The sequence below is a fragment of the Pseudorasbora parva genome, chromosome 11 (genome assembly GCF_024679245.1).
Source record: "Pseudorasbora parva isolate DD20220531a chromosome 11, ASM2467924v1, whole genome shotgun sequence".
In the NCBI taxonomy this organism is placed as follows: Eukaryota; Metazoa; Chordata; class Actinopteri; order Cypriniformes; family Gobionidae; genus Pseudorasbora; species Pseudorasbora parva.
In genome coordinates this window covers 958,828-986,297 of record NC_090182.1, presented here as the reverse complement: position 1 = coordinate 986,297, position 27,470 = coordinate 958,828, and the positions used below count along the sequence as shown (strand labels likewise).

Genomic DNA, 27,470 nt, shown 5'->3' with positions numbered 1-27,470 from the left:
CCGATTTATGTGCCAGTGCTGCTGATGTTCCTGCCATAGTCCCTGGGATGAGCGACCACTCATGGTCGCCCCCTGGCCCGTGAGAGAGGCATCTGTCATTAGCGTTACGCGACGAACATGAGCCCCTAACACGGGACCCTGAGATAAAAACCCCGGGTTTTTCCACATGACCAGAGCACGTAGGCATCGCCGCGTGACTTTGATCGTGCGGAGCGGATTTCCCCTCGGGGAGAACCCTTTTGTTTTGAGCCACCACTGCAGTGGCCTCATGTACAGTAGGCCAAAAGGTATCACGTTGGACGCTGCTGCCATGAGGCCTAACAGTTTCTGGAACTGTTCAACAGTGACGGCCCGGCCTAGCCTCTGTTCTTTGACGGCTGCCAGGATCGATGCTATGCGTGTTGGCGATAATTGCGCCCGCATAATTACCGAATCCCAGTTCACACCTAGAAAAGTGGTTCTCTGAGCCGGAGAAAGCACACTCTTCTTGGCGTTCAGCCTCAACCCCAGCTTCGACATATGGGCGAGAACAGCATCTCGATGCTGAACCGCCATCTGCTCTGTATTCGCTAGAATCAGCCAGTCGTCGATATAGTTCAGAATGCGGATGCCCTGCAGACGCAGCGGCGCCAGAGCTGCATCCACACACTTGGTGAACGTGCGGGGTGACAGTGCTAGACCGAAGGGAAGTACTCGATATTGGTATGCCTCTCCCCCGAAGGCAAACCTCAGGAACTTCCTGTGATGTGGAAGGATGGAGACATGAAAATACGCATCTTTGAGGTCTATGGTGACAAACCAATCCTCCGACTTGATCTGCGATACAATCTGTCTGAGTGTAAGCATCTTGAATTTGAGCTTGGCCACCGAGCGATTCAATAGCCGCAGATCTAATATCGGGCGTAAGCCCCCATCCTTCTTCGGCACGATGAAGTAACGGCTGTAAAACCAGACTCCCTGCTGGGAGGGGGAACCCTCTCTATAGCCCCTTTTTGCAGGAGTGTCTCTACTTCCTGTGCCATTACCAGAGCCTGCTCCGGGCCCACCTCTGTAGGTAGGGCACCGCTGAAAGGAGGTGGCCGACTTCTGAATTGAATGGCGTACCCCTTTTCTATTATCTGCAGGACCCAATGAGATATATTTGATAGACGTTTCCACTCGTCTAGAAAATCTACTAAGGGAACCAGCCTCTCGAGGCTGGCCTCTGGTGTATTTTGAGCAACAAGCACAGTGCCCTGAAGCGGCGGACCGGCAGGGAACGACTGACTTGACTGCTCGGGGGCCCCCCGAAGGGGGCGCGGACCACCCTCGGGTGGCCCGCGGAGACCGACTGCGCCCCGGCATTGCGGCGGGGTTGGCAGCGCGGCCCCCCGAGGGTGCCGCAGGAAAACGGGTACCGTTGGCAGGGGTAAACACCGTTTCCCTACGGGGGGAACCACCCTCAGCGTCCTGACGCTTCTGGCGTCAGGAACGCTTCGACGAGGCCTTCTTGGCGATCAGGACTGTCCGCAGATCAGCCCTGCCCCTCGAAGGCCTCGTCTGAGAGCGACGCCCCTCGTCCCCGCGCCGAGGGGGAGCTCGGGCAGCGACGCTCTGCTTTTGTTGAGCCCTGTGTGAGGAGCTCGTACTCGGTTTGGGCTGCTTGATTGTGTCAGCAGCAGCCCCAGGGACCTGGACCCGGAGAGGGAGGAACTGCTTGAGCGCCGCAGCTTGCTTTTTCGACTCCTGGAACCTCTCGGTGACGGTGTGAACTGCGTCACCTCAGAGGCCTCCAGGAGAAAGCGGCGCATCGAGCAGGAAAGCTTTCTCCCTCTCCTTGATGTCTGTGGGGTTCAACCATAAATGCCTCTCCGTGGCCACCAATGCTGCCATGGAGCGGCCAACACATCTGGCCGTCTCCTTGGTGGCCCGGAGAGCTAAATCAGCGGAAGATCTTAGTTCTGCTACAATATCTCCCCCCACGACATCACTACCGTCTAAATCCCTCAGCAGGTCAGCCTGATATGCCTGCACGATAGCCATCGTGTGCAGGCATGCAGCAGCCTGACCCGCTGCCGAGTACGCTTTACCCACCAGCGCCGACGTTGTCTTAAGAGGTCTGGTGGGCAAAGTCGGGGCCTTAAGGGACGATGCTGAAGAAGGCGAGAGATGGCTCGCAAGCGTCTCTTCAACCTTTGGCATCGCCCCATAACCATATTGTTTCAGCCCGGCGATGTTGCTGTAGACCGAGGTCTGCGGGCTGAAAACTCTATATGATGCTGGTCTCCTCCATGATCTTGCCACCTCGGTGTGCAAGTCATGAAAGAACAGCAGGCCCCGCCGCTGAGGCTCTGAAGCGCGAGACGGCAGGAATCGTTCGTCTAATTTGCTATGACGCTTTCTTCCTGCCTCAGTTCTTTCAGTGGGCCAGTCGATGTTTAACCTGGCCACTGCTCGCGTCAGAACCTCAACTAGCTCCTCACTAGCAGGGGACTGAAGTGGCGAGTCTTCAGTCTCGATGCTTTCAACGTCCACCTCCTCAGAGCTGGACAGATGAAGCACCGTCGACTCTCTCGGGGGGGAAGAAACCGCCATGCGTGCTTCCATGCCCCGAGAAGAGCCACTGGATGGAGCAGGTGAGGGCAGAGATAAGGCAGCGCCCGTCTCTAACCCCTCTGCAACATCCAATTGTGATCCCCACGACTGCAGCCTTCGCTCCGCCTCGGCGGCAGCGGGACCAGAGCCGCGGGGAACACGAGCCGAGGCACCCTCCTCGAAGAGTGCCCGGCGGGAGCGCAGCGTTCTCAGTGGTAATCGCTCACAATGCTCGCAAGCAGCCCCCTCGAGGGCTGCCTGGGCATGCTGCGCTCCCAAGCATGCAACACAGAGAAGGTGTGTGTCCCCACCCGTGATGTAGCGTGGGCAGGGAGGAACACACTTTCTGAAATTGCAGCTCTCACTCGCCATCTCTATCTATTTTATTTTCTCTTTTTTTTGTTAATCTACTGATAATTAACAAAAAGGGTGGAAAATCTCTGGATATAGACAGACAAAAACGCCAAATAGACAGACAGGTTCACACAGATCGCTTGCTGAAGGCTCAGAAGCTAGTTCCTGTTTGTTTTCACGGACGCTTTATAGCTTCCGGTCGATGACGTCATCACGCCGACGATCGATCTTTTTTCCGATGGAATGGTTCTACAGGCGCTTCACGACGCATTAACGCAGAGGCGTTCTCACAGCGTTTCGACGCAGCGTCTCGTTCCCTCAGGGAACTAGGGTTACATACGTAACCGAGACGTTTTATCTGAATTAAGTTGCAGGAAATTACTATTCATCCAATTTTTTATATCAGCTTTGCATTCCGTTAATCTTCTGAATTGGTAGGTTTCGTCAGGGCTTGAGGCAATTTAGAGCTGAGTATCGTCAGCATAAGAATGAAAACTAGCGCCATGCTTCCTAATGATATCTCCCAGTGGTAGCATATACAGGGTGAAAAGCAACGGTCCTAACACTTGTGATCGGTGTGAAATCTCTTCATTTACTGCTACAAACTGATAACGGTCAGATAAGTACGATTTAAACCATGCCAAAGCAGTTCCACTAACGCCAACATAATTTTTGATTCTATTCAGAAGAATATTGTGATCGATAGTATCGAATGCAGCGCTAAGATCGAGTAACACTGATAGAGAGATACAACCACAATCAGATGATAAGAGTAAATCATTTGTAACTCTAATTAGAGCAGTCTCAGTACTATGATGCGGTCTAAATCCTGACTGGAAATCCTCACATATACCATTTCTTTCTAAAAAGGAACATAATTGTAAAGACACAGCCTTTTCTAGTATTTTTGATAGAAACGGTAGATTCGAGATTGGCCTGTAATTGACTAATTCTTTAGGATCAAGTTGCGTTTTTTTAATAAGTGGTTTAATTATAGCCAACTTAAACGTTTTTGGTACATATCTTAATGTCAAAGATGAATTAATGATATTAAGCAGAGGATCTATGACCTATGGAAGTATCTCTTTTAATAGCCTAGTCGGTATAGGGTCAAGCATACATGTTGTTGATTTTGATGATTTATCAAGTTTTGCCAATTCTTCTCCTCCTATAGTAGTGTAATTTTTCCTCAGTGACACTACAATGCTCTGCCTGAAGTAATACTGTAATAGACGGCTACATGGTTATAATTTTATTCTGAATATTATCAATCTTACTAGTAAAGAAGTTCATAAAGTCATTACTGCTGTGTTGTTTACAAACGTCAGAAGCTGAAGCTTTATTTTTTGATAATTTAGCCTCTGTATCGAATAAATACTTAGGGTTGTGTTTGTTTTCTTCTAAAAGAGTTGAGAAATAAGCAGATCTAGCAGTTTTTATGGCCTTTCTATATGCCATCATGCTCTCTTTCCACAAATTGCGAAAAACCTCCAGTTTTGTTTTCTTCCAGCTGCGCTTCATTTTTCTGGCTGCTGTTTTAAGGGCCCGAGTGTGCTCGTTGTACCACGGCGTTGGATTATTTGCTTTAATCTTCTTTAAGCGCCGGGGAGCAACTATATCTAAAGTGCTAGTAAAGAGAGAGTCTATAGTTTCTGTTGCAGCATCAAGTTCCTCTTGGATATCTGTAATGCTGAGGAGATGGAACTGATGAGGAAGATTATGTACAAAGCAATCTTTAGTCGCAACGGTTATCATCCTGCCATATTTGAAGCGAGGGGATGGCTTTGCAGTCATTTGTGTCATTTGTATTGAGTCTGCAATATCTTTTAGGTGTTTCCTCTTGCCTTTAACAAGCAAATTTATGTTGAGGTCACCCATGAGCAATATTTCCTTTCGTTCATATGTTTTTAGAATTTTTGTTAAACCAGTATAAAAATCACTTGTTGCATTTGGTGGTCTATAAACACAAAGTACAATAAATTACATTTGAGGCGATAGTTTGATTGTAACACCAACACACTCTATAGTTTGATCTGGAATGTCTATTTGGTGTCTGTCAATACTGTCTTTTACGTAAATCAAGACCCCTTTCCCCTTTCCCCTTTCCCCTGTCCCATCTGTATACTTTATAACCCGGAATCGTAAATGGTGATACAGGAGTTGTAACTGTAATCAAAGTCTCAGAAAGACACAGGTAATGTCGATTTGATCCCAACTGTAGAGAGGTTCCAACTGTTCCGTTTTAGACATTACGCTACGCATGTTGATATGTCCTCCGAATATTCCTTTCAGCTTTTTCAATGGGTTCCATAGGACCGATGCATGGTTTACAGTCTGAAATAGTTTCATCTGGCTTTGTTTAGAGTCAACTATAGTCTGCATAGCGTTTAATTTACCACTTTCATTTGCTGGTTTAAACGCGTCTAGTAACATACAGTTACCTTGTTGATAAACGTAGATGCACGTGGGTGCGCACTGTTAGCAATGTTCCCTTTTGTTCAGTCACTCCGACGTAACGTCAGTGACTGACGAATGGGGGTTTCGCTTAGAAGCCTATCATCTCCGAGACTAGAAAGCGCCCAATGGCAGTGCCAATGCCATAGGCATGCGAGATTTACACGTGTAACTCTGCCTACCCACGTGGGTATATAAGGAAGTAGCTGGCATAATCGCATTATGTTTTAATGCTTCCGAGCCAAGGGTTACATACCTTTCACTCCTACAAGCCTTCTGAGTTATTGTTAGTTCTTCGAGACGATCAGGATCTTCCAGTCAGAGTTGGTGTACGGCGCGTTCCAGCGGTCACATACTTCCTGCATGCTGGTATGACGATTGGTTTCCAGTTGGTGTGTGGTCCCCTGGGCGCTTCGGCATCGACTGCGAGGTTATTCCTCTCACAAAAGAGCTCACACGTGGCACGTCCTTTTCAGGATGTCTCGCCCGTGTGCTTCTGGGTGTGGCTGGTCTTTGGCGTCTTCTGATGGGCACTCTGCCTGTCTGGCGTGTTTGGACTTTCAGCATGCTCAGGCAGCGCTTGTGGATGAGTCATGTTCCCACTGCGGGAATATGGCCATCTCCGTGTTGCGGTTGAGACTCAATGATCTCCGTGCGGCTCCTTGAGAGTCCCCTCCATCACTCGGTGTCATCCGGTCCGCGGGGCGTCTCTTCGGCTGGTGGCCAGGGTGACCTGAGGGAGATGGTGTGGAATACAGCTCCGAAGCTCATGCCTCGGCCCACACCCCCCTCTGTTCTACCGGTACCCGTGAGCGTTGTGATGGAGCCCGCGGCCTTGGTTTCAACCGGTCCGCGTGTTTCGTTCGGCGCTCATGAGGATGATGAGATGTCGGTGACCGCATCACAAGGTGGGCTAGAGTCCTCCGAGGATGATGATTCGGCTGTGCTGCCGCCTCCGGGCGCGCCAGCATCGTCTGAGTCGGACCCGGAGCTGACAGCCATGCTTGCCCGGGCAGCCGCGGCGCTTGGTCTGGAGTGGAACCCTCCGCCCCGGCCAGAGCGTTCACGGCTTGATGATTGGTTTTTGGGTGCGCCACGACAGGACAGCCGTCCTGCCGTGCCCCCAATTCCTTTCTTCCCGGAAGTGCATGAGGAGGTTGCGCATTCGTGGAGGGCCCCCATGTCTTCTCGCGAGCGTTTGGCAGCCTCTTCCCCCTTCTCCGCCCTCAATGGGGCGGCGGCTAGAGGGTACACTGGTGTCCCCCGGTGGAGCGTTCTGTGGCGATGCAGCTGTGTCCCCAGAGCGCCTCCTCCTGGCGTGGCGATCCTAAGCACCCCTCCAAAGCCTGTAGATTCACATCGTCTATGGTGTCGAAGACCTACAGAGCTGTGGGGCAGGCCGCCGCTTCTTTGCATGCCATGGCAACTCTTCAGGCCTACCAGGTCAAGTTGCTGTGTGACATGCACGAGGGTGGAGCCGACCCAGGGCTCAGAGATGAGCTGTGCTGCGACCGACCTCGCCCTCCGGGCGACAAAGGTTACCGTGCTCCGGGCACTTTGGTCGCCCTGTACTGGCACGGCCGGACCTGGTTCCCAGAACTAGTTCTCCTTGCGACAGCCCCTCCCTGGCCGATTCCTCTGAGACAGGATCTCCTCTCTTAGAGACGGGGCACCCTGTGGCACCCGTGTCCCGATTTTTGGAACCTCCACGTGTGGCTCCTGGACGGGACGTGGCAGGTTTGAGTACCCTACCACCTACGGTGGTGGCTACCATCACTTTCGTTTGGGCCGAGTCCACAAAATAGGCCTATGCGTTGAAGTGGAACCTCTTCGTCAGTTGGTGTTCTTCCCGCCAAGAAGACCCCTGGAAATGCCCGATCAGGTCTGTGCTCTCATTTCTCCAAGAAGGGTTGGATCGAAGGCTGTCTCCTTCCACCCTGAAGGTTTATATGGCCGCTATCGCCGCCTACCATGACCTCTTGGACGGTAAACTGGTAAGTAAGCACGACTTGGTCATCAGGTTCCTGAGGGGTGTGAGGAGACTAAATCCTCCTCAGGCTCCTCTCGTACCCTCTTGGGACCTCTCAGTAGTTCTAAGTGCTCTGCAGAGGGCCCATTTGAGCCTTTGCGGTCAGTAGATGTTAAATTCTTGTCTATGAAGACAGTGCTCCTGACCGCATTGGCCTCCATCAAGAGGGTAGGGGACCTGCAGGCATTTTCGGTTGAAGAAGCGTGCCTGGAATTCAGGCCGGGTGACTCTCACGTGATCCTGAGACCCCGGCCTGGATATGTTCCCAAGGTTCCCACCGCTCCGTTCAGAGACCAGGTGGTGAACCTGCAAGCGCTGCCTTTGGAGGAGGCAGACCCAGCCTTGGCAATGCTCTGTCCAGTACGTGCCCTCCGCGCTTACGTAGACAGGATGCAGTGTTTCAGGTCCTCAGACTAGCTCTTTGTCTGTTATGGTGGGAAGCTGAAATGGAAGGCTCTCTCAAGGCAAAGGTTGTCTCACTGGATAGTGGACACCATTGTTTTGGCTTACCAGCAGCAGGGGCACCCATGCCCCCTTGGGGTCAGGGCACACTCCACTCGGAGTGTGGCCTCCTCTTGGGCGTTAGCGCATGGCGCTCCGCTGACAGACATCTGCAGAGCTGCAGGCTGGGCGATACCAAACTCATTCGCCAGATTCTACAATCTCCGAGCCTGTATCCGACTATGTACTCGCGTCTACAAGTGGCCGGTAATGGATTGGCTCAGGTGTCTTCGCTTGCTCCACGGACTGGATACGTGCAATATTTTTCTCAGGTGAGCTCCCCGAGAGCCCTGAGCTCCTCCAGGACTGACGATGCCGACGCCAGTAAGTCTGCCCTTAGCCCAGACACTCGTGTCCGGCCAGGTGCCCCATGCATGGTTCCCCTCCGGCGACCCCCACATGTGTATTTCCACCGTAAGTCTCCCTGAGCGGGTGTATTCCCTAGGCAACCTTGCCACCCCCTGGGGTTAAAAATCCACCTGCGGCTGGTACCCCAGTGATCTTCAGTATGCAGCCCCTCGGGTCATACATGTATCCTTAAGTCCTCCCTACGGGTAGGTATCTTGGCGCATATCTCCTACTGGAATATGCCTCCCAGTGTACCTTGGTATTCCTGCGTTAAGTAGAGGCCTTTGACCATCCTATCTTGCATCAGGGCACTCACGCTTGCGCAGGGCACTGGAAGACAGCCGAGTGGCATGATTACATTGGGACCCCTATTCGTCAGTCACTGATGTTACGTCGGAGTGACTGAGCGAAAGGGAACGTCTCGGTTACGTATGTAACCCTCGTTCCCTGAGGAGGGAACGCAGATGTAACGTCCCTTTGCCACATCCGCTGTACCGCTGGAATGGAGTTCAACTTGGCTCCTCAGCAGGTAAAACATAATGCGATTATGCCAGCTACTTCTTTATATACCCACGTGGGTAGGCAGAGTTACGCATGCAAATCTCGCTTGCCCATAGCATTGACACTGCCATTGGGTGCTTTCTATTCTCGGAGATGATAGGCTTCTAAGCGAAACCCCCATTCGTCAGTCACTGACGTTACGTCTCCGTTCCCTCCTCAGGGATCGAGGGTTACATACGTAACCGAGACGTTACCTGATATCGTCTGCGCTGTATTGAACGCATTCGGGGTGTGAGTCAGAGCGGTCTCCGCCACTTGCAGTGGTTGTTGTAGATCCATCGGCCATGGAATCACTTGAATATCCCCGCATAAAAGTAGCATGGCGGATGACTGAGGAGAAGCCAACGAGCGAGAAATTATCAAGCCACCATTGCGGTCCAGTGTGTGGAAACAGTTTAGTAAAGACGGAGATATTCTAAATAAGTCGCTCGCTGTTTGTAGTTGTAGCAGGTTCCAGACATGGAGACTTAAGACTTGGTGACTTGGACTCGAGTCGACTCAAGTTGCTATTTTTATGACTTGTGACTTGACTTGACAAAATAGAAAATACTTGAGACTTGACTCGGACTTGGAGGTTAAAGACTCGGGACTTGACTTGACTTGAGACACGATGACTTGAATGACTTGAGTGATAATCACATCATGTTTTCAGTTTGAATATAAAATATATAAATTATTTAATAAACATAAAGCTGGAGTGCAGACTGAGAATAGCGCTGTCATGACTGGATCACGACACTATCATCAGTCATGCCCTCACATTTGCCATTAATTGTTTACTTGTTTGTTTAAATATCCATAATTAATTGATACCCGATTCCCTTAAAAGAAACAACAGGAATCTAGGAAACTTCACCTAAATTTTCTTTTTTTTTTGGCTAAAAAGTTACTGAATCGATTTCAAGTGAAAATATTGTTCTAAATAAACCAATATTGTCCTTTAATTGTATCGACAGCTTCAAATTGTGATACGATTCGGATCGTTGTTAGAACAAATCATTACACCCCTAGTATATCCACGTTTTTCTAAAGGGGGCTTCTTCCCAATCTTACCTTACATGTTGATCTGCAGAAATATCATTTGATATGATTTGCATCTGCATCTACTATAACCATAGGCGCCGATACTGTGGGTGCTCCGGGGCTCGAGCACCCACGGAAAATATCGAGCACCCACGTGTGCCAGACTGCCAGTCAGGGACGGATTGGCAATCTGTGCGTTCTGGAAAAGTCCAGAACGGCCGTCCAACCGAGGGCCATCGGCCAAAAAACCCCAAAAAGTATAATAACTGTCGCGATAGTCAATGATAATAAAATAATGAGCTCGATAATTTTTCCGGCCGCGATAATTTCCATTTGCATGCTTGTTTGTTTCCGATGTTTCTCTCGCTGACGGAGCGCGCGCCTCGTCCGTTTGGGGAGATGTTTAAACTCGACGCGCAGACTGGGTGTGTGCCGTGATGAGACGTCAGGTTCGGCCAGATTCGTCTGGATCTCGTGCTTCTTCGGTTGCGGAGCCGCAGGTAAAGTTAAAAGATTTGACGGGCACACCGCCAAGCGAAACGGGGTCTCGCGCACTCCGCGTTTTTGCAGCGTGCACCAGGACGCGAGTATAACAAGGCAAACCTACACTGATGTTGGCAGCTTGATAAATGCAAGTTAATTCTTCAGTTCAATGTTTGTGTGCTAAAAAGGCCAATAAGTTCCTGTAGAGATACGTATTCTCCTTTTTTGACAAATAAAGGCATGTCATCAATGTCTTCTCTCTAGCTGTATCAAAATCTCACCTAGCTTTCCTCAGAGATGGTCAAGTTTTGTGCATGATTACATGATATAATTGTCTGTATTTGTGAGAATTGGCGCTGTCCTGATTTGAAAGAGATGCTACTTTACGGCTTTATTATCAATTAAATAGGTGTGTGTGTTCGTGTCGACCGCTGTCCATTTCCTAAGGCTCTGAAATGCAAAAAATGTTTGACCAATTTTTTTACGTCTTTTTTTAAAGGCCGCGTGTGCCAATGAGCACCCACGGAGGAAAACATAAATCGGCGCCTATGACTATAACTACTATAGCTCTTCAATAAGATGATCATCACAGATCTGAGTCATTTTCTTTTTCTGCTTTTAGTCTGAGTGAATGCAGTATTACAGAGAAACAGAGTCTCATCCTGACTTCAGCTCTGAAATCAAACCCATCACACCTGAGAGAGCTGGACCTGAGCAAGAATAAACTAGGAGACTCAGGAGTGAAGCCCTTATGTGCCGTACTAAATGATTCACACTGTAAACTGGAGAGATTGAGGTCAGTCACATTCCCAGACAAGAAAGAAAAAGTGTTTTGATATTTGACTGAAACAGAATAAAGAGTTTGTTTTTCTCATTTCTCCTAATGTAGGTTGATCTACTGTGATATGACAGATAAAGGTTGTTCTGCTGTGACTTCACCTCTAAAATTAAACCCATCACACCTGAGAGAGCTGGACCTGAGCGGGAATAAACTGGGAAACTCTGGAGTGAAGCCCTTATGTGACGTACTAAAGGATTTACACTGTAAACTGGAGAGATTGAGGTCAGTCACATTCACAGACAAGAAAGAAAATGCTTAAATCACTTTAACCCCTTAGCAGTCAAGGATTGCCGATGGATTCAATGCTCATTAAAACATCACACTTTATCTTCATCTGGAAAAATGTGATATAATTATAAAGATTAAAGCCTCCAGCATTGTTATTTGACCACTTTTTATGATAAAATGAGGTTGCAGTGATATAATTTTTTCATTTACAAACCCAATTCTAAAAAAGTTGGGACACTGTACAAATTGTGAATGAAAAAAAGGAATGCAATAATTTACAAATCTCAAACTTATATTTTATTCACAATAGAATTTTGATATCATTGTCACAGTTCACTGAAAGAAGATTCAAATGCAGGAACGAGTGATCATTTTATTAACAAGACAGCTGATTAAGATAAGAAATGGTGAGGAGGTGAACACAGTCCAAACAGTAGGCAGATAAGGAACACAATAACAGACAGAAAGAGCAGTCACTATAACAAGCTCAAAAAGATTGTATACTGGAGAGCAGTTCTGTCACAGCACAGCAAGACCAGAGGATACCAGTGATGGGCAGGCAGGAATTCTAGGGCAGTGCAATCAGGTATCTCAGGAAACACACCAAACTGCTGCTAAGCCAAGAGAACAGGCTGCCAGGGAAGCTGCTTGCAGAACAGGTACTAGAGACACAGGAAACAAGTCAGAACCAAAAGGCATTACTCACACCTAGCATAACAGCACACGTAGGCAGAACATTTAATGAACCAGCAGTGTTGGGCAGTAGTGCCGCTACAAGTAGTGATGCTACTAGCTTAACTAAATTTTTCAATAGCGTGGTTGTAACGTTGTTGTTTTCTCAATGAAATAGCTTTTCAGTAGCGAAGCTCTTCTGTTGATCAAGTAGTGTGGTAGCGTCCACTCAAGCTTTTCCCAAGCATTTCTGAGGATCAAGCTCAAATTGGAAACACAAATGATAAGAACGCGGATATACTTTACTTTCTACGTTCCTTTCTGCCTCACGCAGACGTGCACAGATGCTCGCGTGAGCCGTTCAAAGTACTCCTTTGGCAGTGAGCACGTAAAAATGGGATCGGTGCGTGCACATCTAGTTGATGCTTTTTTCAGAGCGCTCAATTCGCTGTTGCACGCGCATTTCCCGCGCGGTGCCAAAAGAAAAAGTGCAAAGTTTGAAAATAATCTATTGGTATGGGAGGCCGAATGGGACTAAGCACATTGAAACACTTGTGCACACATTGAAATGCTTGTATGTTCATGTGAAACACTTGCATGTTCATTTGAAACACTTGCATGTTCACGTTAAACACTTGCGCATATCAATCAATAAACTTTATTTGTATAGCGCTTTTACAATCACGATTGTGTAAAAGCAGCTTCACAGTGTCAAACAGGATAATATTACAACAAAATTAGATTTGGCTGTACAGTCGTACTGGAGAAAACAGTGATGTTATCAGCTTATTTTAATTTATCATATAGCAACAATGTTGGCATATCAGTATTATAGTTTATAGAATTAAATAAAACCTAATTCATACATTTTTTGTATAATTAGTTGAATAACTTTAATCATAATTTTAGTGTCCCCAACTGAGCAAGCCAAGCCAAAAGCGACAGTGGCAAGGAACCAAAACTCCATCAGGGCATGATGGAGAAAAATAAACCTTGGGAGAAACCAGACTCAGTCGGGGTTTCAGTTCTCCTCTGGCCTATTAACACACCGTGTAAGATTATTATTCTTGCAACTTTACAGGTCAGAAATCATATTAGATTGGACTATTCAAATTTCAGGGTATGAAAGATCGGAATTATTGCGCCGAAGATGGGTTTTGAGCATGTCGTGCCGGTGAGGCAAATTCTGAGGAGACACCAATTGACACGGTCTCAGCAGACACTCCAGGATGCGTTGGTCATGTCCAGGCTGGTCCACCGTCCGATTCGGACAGGGCCCAGATCCGGGATAAACCTCGGGATAAACAGAGAGACTAACATTAGTGTAGATGCCACTCTTCTTATGATGTAACGAGTACATCAGGTGTTATGGGAAGTGTTCCCGTTTCCGGCTGACCTAGTTAATGCAGCCTAACAATCAGTCAATTGATTTGAATAATGAAAGTTAAAAATGTTCTGTGTGTATGCCATAGTAAAGAGATGTGTTTTTAGTCTAGATTTAAACTGACAGAGTGTGTCTGCTTCCCGAACAATGCTAGGAAGACTATTCCAGAGTTTAGGAGCTAAATAGGAAAAGGATCGACCGCCTGCAGTTGATTTAGATATTCTAGGTATTATCAACTGGCCAGAAATTTGAGACCGCAATAGACGTGATGGAGTATAATGTGTTAAAAGCTTGCTTAAGTACCGGGGAGCTAAACCATTTAGTGCTTTAAAAGTAATAAGCAAGATTTTAAAATGTATGCGACGTTTAATAGGGAGCCAGTGCAGTGTTGACAGAACTGGACTAATATGATCATACTTCCCGGTTCTAGTAAGAACTCGAGCTGCTGCGTTTTGGACCCGCTGGAGTTTGTTTATTAAGCGAGCAGGGCAACCACCCAGTAGAGCATTGCAATAATCTAGCCTTGAGCTCATGACCGCATGTACTAACTGTTCAGCATTTTGCATTGAAAGCATGACCTGTAATTTAGAGATATTTTTGTAACAAGTTCTTTAGATAAGGAAGGAAGAGAACAAGGGGTCGGCGTGACTGCTGACGCTCAATCTTTATTTCTTCAAAAAACTCAAAACAAATGTACACATCAACATGTATCTTTCTCAGTCTCAGATCACTTCCGGGTTCCGGTCTCAGTTTCCGTTTCCGGGTTACTCAGGGTCATGTGGATCGCGTCAGCAGTCCCTCTCTCTCTCACATGCTTCCGATTCCACAGGCGTTTTATCCTCTCCCCACGCCCATTACTGAAACAAGATACAGGTGTTATTGTAATTTCTGGAGAGGAAGTCGGCCACAGCCATCTGAGCACCCGGCCTGTGGTTCACCTTGAACTTAAAAGGCTGAAGAGCTAGATACCAACGGGTGATCTGCGCGTTGGTATCCTTCATGCGGTGGGGCCACTGGAGAGGAGCGTGATCCGAACAGAGGGTGAACTCCCGCCCCAGGAGGTAGTAGCGGAGGGTGAGAACGGCCCACCTGATGGCAAGGCATTCTTTTTCGATGGTGCTGTACTTAGCCTCTCTCTTGAAGAGCTTGCGGCTAAGGTACAGCACCGGCCGCTCTCCCCCCTCCACCTCCTGGGCCAGGACTGCGCCCAACCCCCTGTCCGACGCGTCAGTCTGCAACAAAAAAGGGAGAGAAAAGTCAGGGGAGTGTAAAAGCTGCCCGCCACACAGAGCAGCCTTAACTCGGGAGAAGGCCTGCTGGCATGGCTCTGTCCACTGGACCGTATCTGGTAGCCCCTTTCTAGTAAGGTCAGTCAGAGGGCTGGTGAGGTCCGAATAATTGGGGATAAACCGCCTATAATATTCCGCCAGCCCCAAGAACTGCCTTACCTCCTTTTTGGTCTTGGGTCTCGGACAGGTCGCAATCGCGGCAGTCTTATCAATTTGGGGACGCACCTGCCCATGGCCCAAGTGGAAGCCCAGATACCTTACCTCCACCCGCCCAAGTGCACACTTCTTCGGATTGGCCGTGAGCCCCGCTCCCCTCAGTGACCTCAGAACCGCCCTGACATGCTGCATATGCCGCTGCCAATCGTGACTGTAAATCACGATATCATCCAGGTAGGCAGCAGCATATGCGGCATGGGGACGCAAAATTCTGTCCATGAGAGGCTGAAAGGTAGCGGGAGCCCCGAACAAACCGAATGGAAGCGTGACAAATTGGTGCAATCCAAACGGCGTGGTGAAAGCTGTCTTTTCTTTGGACAATGGAGACAAGGGGATCTGCCAATAGCCCTTTGTTAAGACCAATCCCTTACGAAACAAAAATATATTGCAATATACTAGAATTTATATTGCAATACATCAGAAAATATATTTCAATGTATCAGAAACTTCCTCATATATTTGAAAATATATAGCAATATATGGATGGACAACCTATTGCTATATATTTATTCATATATTGAAATACATTGATATACAAACAAAACTGAATTATTTCATGTATGTTTATTGAAACAAAGTATTTTTTGTGAGTTAAGCAAGCTCCTGCATATGTTTACAGAGGTTGATTAACAATAGCCCAAATCAGATGGTGCATGACATTCAATATATTTTCTATATTTAGAAAATATGATGGTGCATGACATTCAATATATTTTCTATATTTAGAAAATATTTCTATTAGGGCCGGGACTTTAACGCGTTAATTAAGATTAATTAATTACGTGACTTTAACGCGTTAATTAATTACTCAAAAAAAACAACAAAAAAAAAAATTACCACACTTATTTTTGCACCGCGGAACGTTTTTCAATGAATGAGTTTCGACGGACCAATTATACTGGAACACCAACTAGCGCTCCGGAGTCACGACCATGGTCACGACAACAACGAACCATGTGAACATGAACAAAGCTATGGAACGAAGAAGCTGATGAGACCGCTTTGCTTGGCCCCGTGGATGGGAAATTTTGTTTTAAAAAACGAAAGAATGGAAGCGTCGTCAAGAGCATGGTTGTGTGCAAGCTATACAACAAGGAATTCGCGTATCACCGCAGCACATTGAGCCTCAAATATCACAAAAATGCTTTTGCTAAACTGGCAAACATGCACTGGTCTGCTGGACTGAAATAAATAAACAATATTTTGTTGATTAAGCTTATGTATTCAGTCATTATTCAATGGTATACTAAAAATGCATGTGAAAAATTACTTCTCATTGTTCTCAGGTCAAATATTTATATGCAATTAAAATTAGATAAATTTTTTTAATCGAGTCGCGGCCCTAATTTCTATATTATATTTTAATCTGTTATATTTTAAAATATATGACAGACAGTGTACATTCGATTATTTCATATTTACCATGTATACAATATATATGATAATTATATACTATGTAATATAAATCAATATATTTAAGACATATGTTCCCATATAAATCTGATTATATTATCCAGTACATTGAGGTATATTATCTCATATAATTTTACATATATATTTACATATATATACAATGACTCTTCCAATATATAATTTCATATATTGTAGGATATATTTCAATATACATAGCAATATATTGAATAGTATAATGATATGTATTTAGTCAATATATGAAAACGGCAATAATTGCAGTATTGTCCCATATATTGCAATATATGACTTGCATATATAATATATTATTATATAATATATCATATGATATATTACCATGTAAATTTCACAATATATGGAGACACATGAAATATATTGTCAACTAATATATTGAGAAATATATTGTCAACTAATATATTGAGAAATATATTTTTGTTGCGTAAGGGATGTCGAATAAAATCGAGCCATGCCCAGCCGATCAAGCAACTCGTCAACCCGCGGCATTGGATAGGCGTCGAATTTCGACACAGCATTCACCTTGCGATAGTCCACGCAGAACCTGACCGAGCCGTCGGTTTTAGGAACCAAAACTATCGGGCTCGCCCAGTCACTGTTGGACTCCTCTATTACTCCCATGTCAAGCATCGCACCTAATTCTTCCTGAACCACCTTTTTCTTGTGTTCAGGTAATTGATACAGCCGGCTGCGAACTACCACGCCCGGCTCTGTCTCAATATGGTGCTGAATCAAGTCGGTACATCCTGGTAGGGGCGAGAACACGTCGGCAAACTCCGCCTGTAACTTAGATAAATTAGCGAGTTAGAACGGTGAGAGGTGATCTCCACCAGGGGCCAGCGTGACTGATTGTGCCTTGATGCTCGCCTCTGGCCCGAGATCATCCTCTCCCCCAATCACCGTTGCCAACAACACTGATTCAACCTCATTCCATTTTTTTAGGAGATTGAGGTGAAATTTGACGAGCCTCGTTCCTATCGGACTGTATCACCTCATAATCGAGATCCCAGATTTGTCGTGCGACCTCAAACGGCCCCTGCCACTTTGACATTAATTTTGAGCTTGACGTGGGGAGTAATACAAGCACTTTCTCTCCCGGTGTGAATTTGCGTAGTTTAGTACCCCTGTTATATGACCGGCTCTGGCGGTCCAGCACATATTGAATTCAGTTTTTCGCCAAAGAAGGTCCCTCCTCCCAAGTCTCTCGCAGGACATCCAGCACCCCCCGAGGCTGGCGACCGTAGAGAAGCTCAAAGGGGGAAAACCCCGTGGAGGCTTGCAGGACCTCCCGCACGGCGAATAAGAGGGGTTCTAACCACTTGTCCCAATTTTTGGCGTCTTCCTGTACGAACTTACGGATCATGGATTTAAGCGTGCGATTAAAACGTTCAACCAAGCCATCCGTTTGTGGGTGATAGACGCTTGTTCGAATGGATTTAATGCCTAATAACCCGTACAGTTCGCGTAATGTACGTGACATAAACACCGTGCCTTGTTCGGTAAGGATTTCTTTAGGAACCCCCACCGGGAGATAAGTCGAAACAGAGCGTCCGCAACACTCTTCGCCGAAATGTTGCGGAGAGCCACTGCTTCTGGATATCATGTTGCGTAGTCCACGATGACTAAAACGAAAAAAAAAGTGTCCGCGTGCAGATCGCTCTAATGGCCCGGTGAGGTCCATCCCAATTCTTTCGAAGGGGGCCTGCATTAATGGGAGGGGGCGCAATGGCGCTTTTGGAGCGGCCAGTGGGTTTACCAACTGACATTCCGGACAAGACGCGCACCACCTGCGCACATTGTCATGAATGCCTGGCCAAAAAAATCGGGTCATGAGGCGATTCAGCGTGGCCGCCTGTCCCAAGTGGCCCGCCATCGGATTGGAGTGAGCCGCCCGGAAAAGCCGTCTCCAGTGGTCCCGTCGCAGTCTCTCCAAGCTGTACTCGCGCCGTCCCTATCCTAGCTGTTTTTCCCCAAGCTGCATCCGCACATAACGACCCCAATTCGCAAATGCGGGCCAATTCGTTCCTAGAATTAGCGGATGCCGGAGGTGAGGACTAACCGCCACCTCTACACTATGCTTTTCTCCACTAAACTGAATCGTGATTGGGACAACCGGATACTCCACCACATCCCCGTGCACACACCGCACCTTAACCACGCGGCTTGTATCCAATGCCCCCGGCTGCATCAGGCTTTGATGGATAGAGGTTTGGTTACTTCCTGAATCCACCAAGGCCTGATATGTACCCCCCTTGATACTCACAGGTATTTGGTACTCTCCTGCCTGATCGGGGGTGGCCTGCGGGACGTCTGGAACCAGGATCATTGTCCCGATGCCCATCATCGGACACCGGTCTACAAAATGATCCGAGTCCCCGCAAAACCAACAGGCCAGCCCAGGCCTACCCACCGCCCCAGTGGCGGGGAGTGGGTTGGACAATGGACGTGGATAGAGGGAGGAACCAGAAGCATGGTCCCCTCCCGCCCCCATAAGCCCCGCCCCCCCGGGCGGGGCCCTCGAATTTCCGAACTGCCCCGGGCCCATTCCGCCCCGGCCTCTGGGGGGAATACGAGGGGGGCCCGGTGGGCGGGACCTAGGGAGAGGGACAGGGCGAGAGAGAGAGACAGATGGGAGAGAGAGAGAAGCAGAGGGGGGAGAGAGAGAGGCAGAAGTTAGTGGGGGTTCGCCGACCCCAGGGCACGCCACCATGTGGTCCTCTGCCAGGTTGATGGCCGTCTCCAGCGACGTGGGCCGGTGGCACTGGACCTACTCGGCTGTTCTCTCGGGGAGCCGAGTGATGAACTGCTCCAGTACCACCAGATCGACAATGTGGTCCACGTCGCTTCCGCCGGCCAGTAGCCACTTGCGGCAGGAGTCCCGGAGCTGCTGGGCCATGGCGAAGGGCCGACCCACTGGATGATGGCCCTCTTCAGGTCTTCATAGACCAGGAGGTTCGCCACCGGCAGTTGTTGGGCAGCCGCCTGGGCTTCTCCAGGTAACAGTGGGATCAGGCGCACCGACCACTGCGCACAGGGCCACCCGCAGGCCTCCGCAGTCCTTTGAAACAGTTCGAGGAAGGCCTCGGGATCGTCCTGTGGCCCCATCTTGTGCATTGGCACGTGGACCGGTGCGCCGGTCTGCCCGGCGGCCTCGGCGCGAGCCTCCCGGTCGAGCCAGCTCCGGAACCTCTCGCGGTCCTCCTGCTGGCCTTGGAAGATCGCGGCGATTCTCCGTTCTTGGTCCGTCCTAAGGTCCAGGAGAGCCTGATGTTGTTCACGGTGTAGGATCGCGAGGGATGAGATGATCTCCGCAAGTGGGGTGGAGGACGATGTCTGCATGGCGGCGGCGCGGTCCTACTTCCTTCCCGGGTTTCGGCACCAGTGTAACAAGTTCTTTAGATAAGGAAGGAAGAGGACAAGGGGTCGGCGTGACTGCTGACGCTCAATGAACACCCAGGTTCCTCACTGACGACGAGGGCTTGACAGAGCAGTCATCAAGTGTTAGACAGTATTCTCGGTTACTACTTGTGGAGCTTTCCTGTCCAATAATTAAAAATTCAGTTTTATCTGAATTAAGTTGCAGGAAATTACTATTCATCCAATTTTTTTTTATATCAGCTATGCATTCCGTTAATCTTGTGAATTGGTAGGTTACGTCAGGGCGTGAGGAAATATAGAGCTGAGTATCGTCAGCATAACAGTAGCTGCGTTTTCATTACAGATTTGCGAACCTTGGTAGGTTTGTATATCCCATCCACCACACTAGCCATTATTTTTATTGGAAGGAGACATGTGTGTTATCCAAACATTAAAGGCAAGGAAAGCCCCTTAGGATACTTAAGCGGCACGGATATGAGGTGTGTGTGTGTGTGTGTGTGTGTGTGTGTGTGTGTGTGTGTGTGTGTGTGTGTGTGTGTGTGTGCGTGTGCGTGTCAGATCTGCTTCAAGGTCTTCATGATAATGTTGCATTTCTGTGTTTAGAATCCAGTATTACTGTAATCCTATATTGTCTTTTATGAGTTTAATAAAGAACTCCGTCTCGTCTTCTTTCCAAACCGAACCATCATCTGTAAAGAATGATCGACTTTTACGCGCGGCAGGTTGACGCATATAGAGTAGAGCGAAATGTTTGAATTTGCATGTTAACTCACATTTTTTTATTTTTTTTTTTACCACTTTCGTTATTTTGGCTAGATATTTCGTTTGATTGGCATTTGAACTGAATTTAGAAATGCTTTGGAAAAGAAAAAAATGGCATTTAATAAACAAAATTTTTTTTTTGAAATGAAGACAGCGTTTGGAGTAAGTGCATGCAAAATAATTAGTTCCCTGAGTTCACAAATAAAAATAGACAGTTTATAGTTTATAATTTTGTCTTGAACTTATTTGTATAGCTAAAAATGACAAGAGTATTGTAAATTGTTTCATCTCTCTTAAAAGAAGAAGGAAAAAATGAGAACGTCTTCGCTTTTATCGGCCGTGGGCTAAAGAAAACATACCCTAACTACGAAACTAAATAGGCTACGTTTAGGCCTAAACATTAGCCTGTAATATTATTATTTTAATTTATATGTTGATTATGAAAAGTGAGCAGCATGCGCAAGAATCGCAATATGTATGAGACCTGGGGAGTCACATGATTTTGATCACTTTGAGTTTTATTTTCTAGAAAGTCTTTCTTAGAAAAAATATTTAGTTTTGTATAAATTGTATTTTTATTTTGATCGATGTTTCATAAATTAATTGCCTGTTTAAATAAGAAGCAAACTAAGATCGTCTCGAATGGATTGACATGCGTAACTGGCCTGTTTCCTCGGCCTTTGAGTTATCACGACACAATTGAGTGGAAAATATAATATATAGGCCCTATGTTGCAGCAATGCGTCACCGCACCTGATGACCTGTAAATGCGATAAAAACGTTTCCATTGCAGTTTTGCGAAAATGTCCTTTTTCGAATTGCTTAAAAAAAACACCTCATGAGAGCGTAAAAACTTTTTTGCGATATATGGGAGTTTTTGCGAAATTTCCGCGTTTCCATTGGGCGTATTTTCAAATCGCAATTTCAATTTGCACAATTTGAAGGGTAATGGAAACGCGGCTAATGAAAACTAACGCCATGCTTGCTAATGATATCTTCCAGTGGTAGCATATACAGGGTGAAGAGCAACGGTCCTAACACTGAGCCTTGCGGTACCCCATACTGAACTTGTGATCGGTGTGACATCTCTTCATTTACTGCTACAAACTGATAACTACGGAAGCCCTGAACGGCCATGGATAATATTTTTTTTTCTGTCTTGTTATGTCGTGATCACGAGTTAATTATCTCGTGATCTCAAGATAACGAAAGTTGTTTTCTTGTGATCACGAGTTTCATTCTGAAATAATGCACAGCACCCAGAGTCTACTGTTGCTGTAGCAACGAATTCAACACAATGGATAATAAACCGTGCGCTGGATCTTTCAGCAAAATCTTTGCTTCACTTAATAAACATTTTATTGGTGTAATTAACATGTTTAAATTATCAAAAGAGAAGGGGGGGCGGGGTGCCTTCAGAAGGATGGCAGATTATTCTGTTCTATTCTAAAAATCGTTTAGTTTCGATTCAGCCAATTTTATTTTCCTCATTCATTTGAAATAACATTACATAATTTGTTTGTTATTAGTATCCTTCCTTCTAGCCTTTATTCCATTAAAAAGAGGGGCAGTAGCCTACTCCATATTTCTAAAAACAAACAAACGTTTAATCCAGTTAATATACAGTCTAGTACAAAATACAATCGTTTAAATTACACAGTATCAGTGAATAAAATTAGGGTGCAATGCATCTTTACATGGGCTTTACATCACATTTAGGCGATACATTGAGTGACACAATGTGGCAAACTAACGGTTATTTAGGCTGCTGATAAATTGCATTTTAATGCACAAAAAGGTGCAAACAGAACAGTGACATCAAAATGAGTTAAACTGTAAGTTTAGTAACGCACCAAATGCTATTATAGCAAACTAATCACAACAGACCATTCAGTTATATTAATTGCCTAATGCACACAGTACTGCACAAATCATAGTGATCACGAAAGGTTTTCAACGCGTTCAATCTGGACCAGTACAACACAAGGTGGAGGCTATACCGCACCCCATCAGTTAATTGGTTCTATACTGCCACCTCGTGGCGCAGTTGTGTAACTTAGAAAATATGAACTCGTGATCACGACAAAACAACTTTTGTTATCTTGAGATCCCAAGATAATTAACTTGTGATCACGACATAAGACAAAAAAAAAATATTATCCTTGACCGTTCAGGGCTTCCGTAGATAACGGTCAGATAAGTACGATTTAAACCATGCCAAAGCAGTTCCACTAATGCCAACATAATTTTCGATTCTATTCAGAAGAATATTGTGATCGATAGTATCGAATGCAGCGCTAAGATCGAGTAACACTAATAGAGAGATACAACCACGATCAGATGATAAGAGTAAATCATTTGTCTAATTAGAGCAGTCTCAGTACTATGATACGGTCTAAATCCTGACTGGAAATCCTCACATATACCATTTCTTTCTAAAAAGGAACATAATTGTGAAGACACAGCCTTTTCTAGTATTTTTGATAGAAACGGTAGATTCGAGATTGGCCTGTAATTGACTAATTCTTTAGGATCAATTTGCGTTTTTTTTAATAAGTGGTTTAATTATAGCCAACTTAAAAGTTTTCGGTACATATCCTAATGTCAAAGATGAATTAATGACATTAAGCAGAGGATCTATGACCTCTGGAAGTATCTCTTTTAATAGCCTAGTCGGTATAGGGTCAAGCAGACATGTTGTGGATTTTGATGATTTAACAAGTTTAGCCAATTCTTCTCCTCCTATAGCAGTGAATGAGTGTAATTTTTCCTCAGTGACACTACAGCGCTCCGTCTGAAGTGATACTGTAATAGACGGCTGCATGGTTATAATTTTATTCCTAATATTATCAATCTTACTAGTAAAGAAGTTCATAAAGTCATTACTGCTGTGTTGTTTACAAACGTCAGAAGTTGAAGCTTTATTTTTTGTTAATTTAGCCACTGTATCGAATAAATACTTAGGGTTGTGTTTGTTTTCTTCTAAAAGAGTTGAGAAATAAGCAGATCTAGCAGTTTTTATGGCCTTTCTATATGCCATCATGCTCTCTTTCCACAAATTGCAAAAAACCTCCAGTTTTGTTTTCTTCCAGCTGCGCTCCATTTTTCTGGCTGCTGTTTTAAGGGCCCGAGTGTGCTCGTTGTACCACGGCGTCTGATTATTTGCTTTAATCTTCTTTAAGCGCCGGGGAGCAACTATGTCTAAAGTGCTAGTAAAGAGAGAGTCAATAGTTTCTGTTGCAGCATCAAGTTCCTCTTGGCTATCTGTAATGCTGAGGAGATGGAACTGATGAGGAAGATTATGGACAAAGCAATCTTTAGTCGCAGCGGTTATCGTCCTGCCATATTTGAAGCGAGGGGATGGCTTTGCAGCCTTAGGTAAATTAAGTATACATGATATTAGGTAATGATCTGAGATGTCATCGCTCTGCTGCAGAATTTTAACAATATCAACATTTATTCCATGTGACATTATTAGATCTAAAGTATGATTAAGGCGATGAGTGGGTCCAGATACCTGTTGTCTAACTCCAATAGAGTTTAGAATGTCTCTGAATGCCAATCCCAATGCGTCTTTTTCATTGTCTACGTGGATATTAAAATCCCCAACAATTAGTACTTTATCTACAGCTAATACTAACTCTGATACAAAACCAGCAAATTCTTTGATAAAGTCTGTATTGTGACCTCGTGGCCTGTATACAGTAGCCAACACAAATGTCAGACGGGATTTATCATTTACACTACACAGCGTTACATAAAGCACCAAAACTTCAAAGGAATTATATTTGAAACTAGACCTCTGAGTAGTACTGAAAATATTATTATAAATTACAGCAACACCTCCCCCTTTACCTTTCAGGCGTGGCTCATGTTTGTAACAATAATGTCGGGGGGTGCACTCATTTAAAGTAATGTAATCGTCAGGTTTTAGCCAGGTTTCTGTCAAACACAGCACATCTAAGTTATGTTCTATAATCATATCATTGGCAATAAGCGTTTTTGGAGAAAGGGATCGAATATTCAGCAACCCAAGCTTTATCAATTGTTCATCCGTATTATATCTGTTGTTTATTTGTTGGACATCAATTCAATTTTTACTGTTGAATGGTTTTGATGGTTTTTTGTATTTACTAGTTCGGGGAACAGACACAGTCTCTATGTGATAATATCTAGGTGAAAGAGTCTCTATGTGCTGGGATTTAGCTGACTTTGGTGACGTGAGACAGCTAGCAGACGGTTGGTTAAGCCAGTTTGTCTGCTTCCTGACCTGGGCCCCAGTGAGTCAAGGTTTATCTCTAAGACTATGTACCAAATTACTAGAGAGAAGAGCAGCACCAGTCCAGGAGGGATGAATGCCATCTATCTTCAACAGGTCAGGTCTGCCCCAAAAACTTTTCCAATTGTCTATGAACCCTATGTTATTTTGCAGACACCACTTAGACAACCAGCCATTGAGTGATGATAATCTCAAGTTAAGTTCAAGTTACTTTATTTATAAAGCGCTTTAAGCAAGGTAGAACCTACCAAAGTGCTGAACATGGTCAAACATATAATAAAAACAAAATGATAAAGCATCACATAATTCAAGATCATATCATATCATAGTTCAGATAAAAACCGAAAAGCCATCAAAAAAAAAAAAAAAAAAATCAATTAAAAGCCAAGTTAAAAAGAAAGGTTTTTAACCTGATTTTAAATTCCGATACAGTAGAGGCCAATTTAATTTCAAGGGGTAACTTATTCCAGAGAGTAGGGCCGGCCACAGCCAAAGCACGATTTCCTCTTGTCTTTAAACGGGCTTTTGGAATATGAAGCAGAAATTTATCATTTGATCGAAGGCTCCTATTTGAGCTATACAAATGAAATTGAGTAGATAAATATGGGGGAGCGACATTTTTTAAAGATTTGTAAATCTTTAATCTTTAATTTTTTAAAGTAACAAAATTTTAAACTCAATACGGAACTCTATAGGCAGCCAATGTAACGATCTTAAAAGAGGTGTAACATGATCAAATTTCCTATAGCCCTTTAAGAATTTCGCTGCGGCGTTTTGTACTAACTGGAGCTGAGAAATTTGAGACTTTGCGATACCATAATATAAGGAGTTACAGTAATCCAGCCGCGATGTAATAAAGGCATGGATGACAGTTTCAAGGGAACGCTCAGAAAGAAATGGTTATATTTTTGAAAGAAGAGGGAGATGAAAGAAACTAGAACCAACAACTCAGTTTATTTGTTTGTCAAATGACAGATTCGTATCGAATGTAACCCCAAGATTTCTAACATGGGTAGCTGTAGTAGAGCAGATTTGCTGAAGATCAAAGTGGGGGTGTGCTTTTGCATTGGGTGGACCAAAAATCATGATTTCTGTTTTATCAGAATTTGAAAAGAGGAAGTTAGAAGAGAGCCATGATTTTATCTCATTTAAACAGGCGTAAGGGGTATTTAAGGTGTTTACGGAGTTTTTCTTAGACACTGGCAGATAAATTTGCAGATCATCTGCGTAACAATGAAATGATACGTCATACTTCCTAAAAATAGAACCCAAAGGAAGAAGGTATAGGGAAAAGAGCATAGGAGATAAAATCGAGCCCTGAGGAACTCCACAGGTTACATGCCCCAGAGATGAAGAGAAACTACCGATTTTAACAGAGAACTTGCGATTTGTCAAAAAGGATTTGCACCAGTGTAGGACTTTACCACCTAAACCAACATAATGTTCTAATCGAGAGAGGAGAGTTTCATGATCTATGGTATCAAAAGCTGAAGATAAATCTAACATAACCAAAATCACAGAATCACCCAAGTCTGTAGCCATTAAAACATCATTAAGAACTTTTACTAGAGCTGTCTCAGTACTATGTAATGCTTTAACCCTTTAGGCGCCAGAGGTTTTTTCCTAAAATGTTCAATTTTGACATCTTAATTTCAAAAGGCTATATCTTAAAAGTGATAAAAGATAGAGACTTTCTGTAAATTAGAGAAATGTTAAGGATGACCCAAAGTGTATGTAGGGATTACATTTTCCCATCTAATTTGCATATTATGACGTCATATGGCGGTGGCCATCTTGGATTATAGAATTTTCATAAAAAGTCACATGTTTACATGATAAAATGCAGCCCTTCTTTTCCCCCAAAATGTCCCTCACCTTCTGTGTGCTATATTGCACAATACTGAATGTTCAGGTATATAGTAAACAGTAAACAAACTGTGTAAATCATTACTAATAAATGGTAGAAACAAACCGAATGAATGTAGCGGTTTGCCTTTTGCTGTAGAGATTTTCCATTTACTACATACAGTAGGCACTCTGATTACATGTATGGGGCACATATATATTATTCATATGACACACAAACACAAGTAGACAAGACCTGTTTAGTTCAAAAGCTCACTCGCCACGGCAAGGCACAGATCATGAGTGAGATGTTAGGATTTTTTTTTTTTTTTTTTGTGGTTTTTGTTGATGTTTTTTTTTTGTTTGTTTGTTTTTTTTTAGTTGACAAAGACACACACATAACAAGGACATGAACACACAAAAAAGAAATATTGTATACTACTAAATGGTCCGGGAAATAGTAAATAAGAAGTGTAAATCATTACTAATAAATGGCAGACAAAAAAAGAAAAGAAAAGAATTTATAGCAGGCCATTTGCTGTTGAGACAATGACTGCCTATCCATCCAGGTGACATTTCTTGTAGTGTTTCATGGTGTGGTACCTCTCATTGCAAGGCACAACACAAAGACCCACCCCACACTGCCTGCACATGTATTTTGTCTGACGGCGGCCTTTAGGGCGCGTCCGATCAGAACAAACTACACAATCTGGGTAAGCATCAGCCTGGCAGATAAAGTGGCGCTCAGTGAGTCTCTGTGGCATGTCTCCCAGTGAGGATGACTTGCGGCCTTTGTTGCTCTC

The 27,470-nt window shown here is 45.0% G+C and overlaps 1 protein-coding gene across 1 annotated transcript in view; it reads left to right on the top strand.

The window, feature by feature from the left end:
* LOC137092946 (NLR family CARD domain-containing protein 3-like) overlaps positions 1 to 27,470 on the top strand; it is a 113,400-nt gene that overhangs the window by 67,019 nt on the left and 18,911 nt on the right. Inside the window, exons 13-14 of the mRNA XM_067457507.1 lie at positions 10,950 to 11,123; positions 11,217 to 11,390. Of these exons, the coding sequence (XP_067313608.1) occupies positions 10,950 to 11,123; positions 11,217 to 11,390 (348 nt within the window). The remainder of the gene's footprint in view (positions 1 to 10,949; positions 11,124 to 11,216; positions 11,391 to 27,470) is intronic.